Source organism: Pinus tabuliformis, chromosome 4_1, assembly GCF_031772625.1.
Source record: "Pinus tabuliformis cultivar Carrire ecotype Pingquan chromosome 4_1, CPIR1, whole genome shotgun sequence".
Taxonomy (NCBI): Eukaryota; Viridiplantae; Streptophyta; class Pinopsida; order Pinales; family Pinaceae; genus Pinus; species Pinus tabuliformis.
In genome coordinates, this window is record NC_142303.1 from 196017414 (window position 1) to 196023304 (window position 5891).

Sequence of the window (5891 nt, forward strand, 5' to 3'; positions counted from 1 at the left end):
TTAGGAATCTGTAGAAAAATTTGAGGTCAAATTCTCATTTGTATTGTTTAAATTGGTTTTTTGATTGTATATATGAATTGAGCATCCTAAAAAATCTTAGGACATTTGGATTGTGCAGGGTTATCCATCAAACTTGTAATTTCAATAAACTCTGATCTGATTTTAAAAAAGTTAGACTAGAAAAATTCACGAGAAAAACTTCCAAAAATTCTCACTAAAAACAACTCAACTCTTATGTAAAACTCCATATACTTTATCATAAATCTCACTTATTTGAACATACTCCCCACCCTAATTCCCTCATTGTTAATGAAAGGCTCATCGTTCTTTGTCATAGATCTTACTTATTTGGACATGATCCACATAACGTGTGAACTTATGTGAACAGCTTATTATAATTAATACCTGTGCTAATTACAGAAACCTTGCAAACTCTTTGTAAAGAGCACATTGTGATCAACAATTTAGACTGCAATGGAAGGCCTCATGCAATGACTTTGGGATGAATCCTCGGGGTGGTGGAGAGAGACTCAAGTTTATGGATGATTCATGAAGGGGTCCGTCAAAGTTGAACGATACTTAACTCCGGTAGAAGGTAACCATGAATTGCCTTCAATGAATTGAGACACTGTAAATTTCTTGGCCTCCTTGGATTTCTTAATCACCTGATACCCCGCCCATCTGACCCGATTGGCAGTGCCCGCGCCGGGGCCGCTGTTCATGTATTCCCCGTAGTACAGAGTGCTCAGAGCGAAGCTGCCATTCCATTCCAACCAACCGGCGGGCTGAATCAAGTCGTCGAGATAAGATTTCATGAACACAGTGCGCGAGTAATTTCTCCACGGCCTGCCAAGGTACGCCTCGAACGATGTTTTCACTGGAGCCAGGTCCGAGGCGGCGGTCACAGTGCAGTTCTGAATAGAAATCCCAGTATTTTCATTGGGGTCCTGCCTGCCTTGCGCTGTGTAGATTATCTGCTGGTTCGCCAGGGGTCTCCGGGCCAGGAGATTGCAATTCTGCAGAACCACGGCCGCGTTGCCGAAGATGAAATCTATGGTGCCGTAGACATCGCAGTCTCTGTAAAATTGGCGAAGAGAATGAACATAAAGGGTGTCCTGGTACCCTTTGAAGCTGCACCGATAAAATGCTGCGAGATCTGATCCAACGCGCAGTGCCACCGCCTGATGATTCTCGGCTCCCGCCGTGTTCTCAAACGTCATGTCGCGTGCGATGAATCCATCTCCAGTCACAGCTGCAATTTATTTTAATTTCCACACACCAATGATTATAAAGTTCAGTTTTTCTTTCAATTATTACAATCCTAGAAAGTCTTCAAAACTCGAACAACTTGGAAATCATTGAAAAATTTCATTTCAACGTGCCATTGATAATACCGTTCAGTTTTTCCTTTCAACAGAAACTTCGCAAGAGTCCGTCAATTTGGAAATCATTGAAAAATATATTTCAGGTCAATGTCATCTATTCACTAAGTGCGGAAAATTAAAAAATGTTTTTGGAAGATATGGGAAGATCAAAACATAATGACAAAATATACTGAACAGTAATCGAAACACAGTGATAGGAGCATGGAAGCATAATTAAAAAGTATTCATGAATATCAAGTCATCCTCTCACTAAAGAGGCAAATTTTAAAAATATTTTCCAAGTTATAAGTTTTTGTTTTTTAAGGATTTTTTAAAAATTGGTAAAGGTTTTTTTTTGGAGTTTTAAGTTTTAGTAATGTAATTTGTAAAAATTAAGTGTTTAAAAAGTTGGGATTGTGTAATTTGTAGGGATGGTGTAATTCGGAGAAGTTGAATCTCAACCAGTTTTTTAGAGCCGTGAATTCATTTATACATTCAAAAAAATGTTTTAAATTGTTGAAATTCATGATTAAAGTATTATAGTAGCAGAATGAGGAAATAGTTATTGAAAAGGGACGGATATAAAGATAACCCATGTATGGGAGAGTTCGTAGTCATTTTACAGATGCTGAAGATCAATTGGCAATAGCAACAGATGATCCCAACCATGAGGTTTGGCAAAATTTCAGAAAAAGAAAGACAAAAAGGGGAATTTAATATTATCACACTTAGCCCCCACAAAATTATGTAATTTTTTACGGTGTTTCTTTTTGTGTATTAGCCTAAAGATTGACATGGTCTCATGACTAAAAACATTTACACAAACAAAAAAAAACCTTTAATTCCTAGAAAAAAAACAAAAACATCTAATGGTTAGACTACTCATTTTCCTATTTTTAAATTTTCAAATTTATCCATTCACCTAATTAATGTATTTTGTTGTTGTGTCTCATGACTAAAGACATTTACACAAAAAAAAAATAGACTTAATTCGTAAAAAAACAAAAACATCTAATGGTTAGACTACTCTTTTTCCTATTTTTAAATTTTCAAAGTTATCCCTTCACCTAATTAATGTATTTTGTTGTTATTGTTTTTTGTTTTTTTAATATGTGGTTCATGGTGTTAGATTGGTACCACTAAGCATCCATTCACCTAATTAATGTGTTTTGTTGTTATTGTTCTTTGTTTTTTTTTTAAGATTGACATGGTCTCATGACTAAAGACATTTACACACACAAAAAAAAAGACTTAATTCCTAAAAAACAAAAACATCTAATGCTTATACTACTATCTTACTTATTTTTAAATTTTCAAAGTTATCCATTCACCTAATTAATGTATTTTGTTTTTATTGTTTTTTGGTTTTTTAATATATGGTTTATGGTCTTCAAAATTTTATACCACTAGATATCTATTCACCTAATTAATGTATTTTGTTGTTATTGTTTTTTGTTTTTTTAGTTGTGGTTTATGGTCTTGGAGATTTGATACTATTAGATATTACTTTTTATTGCTATTAGATATCACTTTTTGTTACTAGCTCAACCATAGAGCCTAACTCTTAGAGAATTTCTCTAGAATTTAAATAGCGAAAATGCTTGAAAGACAAACTAAACCAATTAAACTAACCTTAAGAGATACCTAATTAATCTGAATCTAATCTTGAAAGACAAACTAAACCAATTAAACTAAACCAATTGAACTAACCTTTAGGTACCTAATTAATCTGAATCTAATCTTCAATTTCATATATGTTCATTAAAGTTTTGATGCTAAAATCTACCATCAAAATAAAACTGACCAGGCTAAAATCTATGGCTGCATGATGTTTACCAAGCTGCAAAACTCAGAAAAACTTTGAAGAAGAAATCTATGTTTACCAACAGTAGCAGAACGATAAGTTGTGTAGCCATCTTGTACACTTCGGTTCCCGGTAATTACAGTGACATCTATGCCATCGCCAATGAACGTCAGATTCGTCTTCGTCTTGTTTACTTCCACATTCTCGATGTAAACTCCCGCTTTTATATAAATCACATATCTCGTCTGGCTATTCTCTGGAGCTGCATTCACCGCCTCTGTAACGTTCATGAAATCTCCAGTACCGTCCATGGCAACCACGGCGTCTGGTATTATACGGCGCGTAGATGTTTTCAGAACCCTTCGCTCCCCCTCGGACATCCAAGACGGGAAGCCATTCGACTCTCTGAACACGGAATCGGAATCTTGATTATCAGATAGCAGGCGGCGATTATGAGTCGAATTAACGGCTCCGCTAGAAGCTTGGGCTGAAATATTCTTGACCATAGCCAGCGAATTGCTGACGAGACGAGAGATATTTGCAAGGCCGCCCTGCAACTTCTGTCTGAAATCGTAATGCGCAGAGCTGTCTAGGCAGGTGTACTGGTTCGTCATGGCTGCGCTCAGCAATGTTTCCAGATCGCTGGCATGCTGTACAACTGGCTCGATTCTCGCGTTCTTCAAATGGGAGAGCGTGTCATACAATTCATCGAGCGTTTCACCGAATAACTCGAGACAATCTTGCAGAGCACCGCGCTGTCTTTGGTCCAGTCCGGGCTGACTCGACAAGCTCCGAGCTACAGCGTTTTCTTTCTTGACTGCATCGATGCTCAGATTAACAGCGACCCTCAAAATCTCTATTGGCCCCTCGCTGTCTGACAGTCCAGCAAAGCTTGATATTGTGGATGCGCAGAAATCCGGATAGAGAGTGCTGCTGCAGGCATCTTGCACGGCCTTCGACGTCGATTTCCGACGTGTAATATGAGCGATCTGCACTAGACCATTTTCGTTTTTCTCTTTGTTAGATCTACTCGCACTGCCAACTCCTAAACAGATGACAGAAAGGGCCAGCAGGATCGAACCCAAGGCAGCAACGAGGAATCTCTTGGTGAACTTCCAATTCGCGGGTCTCATGGCGAAATGCTCTGTTAGGCCAGTCACCGATAACAGCCGGCTATTGAAGGCTCAGGATGGATTTAAATGCTTGTTCAGTTTAATAAATGCAGATTTCCTGTTCACCGCCATTTTAATCATCAATTTTTGTTAATATATTGATAAAATCTATCAGAGCTCAGTTGTCAGGGAAAGCTATTGCTGACTCAATTCTCAAACTAGTTGCGGGACAGGTAGTACGGGGTGCTATCAGGACATACAAACTCAATAAAAACTATATTTATCAGTGTTATTAAAAAAACCATTGCTGCTTGAAATTTTTAAGTAATGATTTGCGAATAATGTTATCTATATATGTTCGCATGGGGTAGGTCAAGTGGCAATGGTCGTGGAAATGAAGTCTCACCGAACCGGAGATTTTGGGTTTGATTCTTGTGCTACCTTCCCTGGAAATGGGGTGAATAACGGACATGTAAAAACCTCGAAAATGAGAAGGTCCCACCTAAGCTTACTTTTACTTTGTCTATAATACGACTTTTTGGAAGCCTTTTCAACTCCTTAAACAATATCAACTTATAACAAAATTTACATCTGGAAAAATTAGATCTCTCGACCAGTATTTAAAATAAATCTATACTAATATATATTTATTTCCTTAACCACGAAAATATTAATAAATATGAAATTAAGTTACAAATATCCCAATTACAAGGAAGATGTTAAGATCCGTATAAACATTCCAGTCGGCAAAAAGATAATAACATTCTTGATGTTAAGACCAGAGAAACATTCTGGATCGGGAAAAAGGAATTCAAATTCGACAGGAATTGGGCCCATGATTTGATGGGAACCAAACTCCACTCATATCATGAGGCCATGGATACAGAATAATGCATATCAACCTGATCAGAATCAAACTCCACTCATATCATAAGGTGCAAAATGCAAAGTAACCCACCATTCGGCCTGCTTTGATAGGAACATCAATATCATGGGATTTCGGTGGGTAAGAGTTGCAAGCAGCGGTACAGCTATTAGTGAGGTGTAGACCATGGACCAGAGGCACAATGTTTACTTTCGAGGAGTAAAGCCACCATTTTCATTGACTTTGTATTGTTTTTCATTATTAAAATTTTATTTTTATTTTATTAAAAAAATTATAATAATAATAATATTTATTTTTAAGGTCATGGTCACGCAGTATATATACTCTATTTTTTTTTGTTTTGAAAGTGTGATTTTTAGGAGGAAACACATGCTCTTAACTGTTAGGTCCACTCAAGCTCTTCTCAATATATATTTTTTATTTGTTATATAATATTAATAGGTAATATATCCATGATAATATGAATATGTTTAGTTAATAAATAGTATTAATATTTAATTTATAAGTGATAATTATTTATATGAATTTGTTTTTTAAAAGATTTAAATTTATTTCTCCACGGTGGGTGTACACAAAGGGCTGCTCTCCCCAACTTGGGATGAGCGTAATAAACATAAAATAAGGTGGGTTGCCTTCCAATTGGCAACTTGCATGGTCTCTTGTACATTACACTCTGGATGACATGCCAACCTGACTATGGGAGACTGCAGTGCTTCTACTTTCGA

At 36.7% G+C, this 5891-nt stretch overlaps 1 protein-coding gene across 1 annotated transcript; it reads right to left on the minus strand.

The window, feature by feature from the left end:
- Positions 1-232: 232 nt before the first annotated feature.
- On the minus strand, positions 233-4363 carry LOC149174893 (pectinesterase-like). Its single transcript, XM_089419444.1, has 2 exons — positions 3248-4363; positions 233-1252 (listed from the first exon to the last, which is right to left on the minus strand). Exons 1-2 carry the CDS (start codon positions 4299-4301, stop codon positions 537-539), a joined length of 1770 nt encoding a protein of 589 aa, XP_089275570.1. The 5' UTR covers positions 4302-4363; the 3' UTR covers positions 233-536.
- Positions 4364-5891: the final 1528 nt, after the last annotated feature.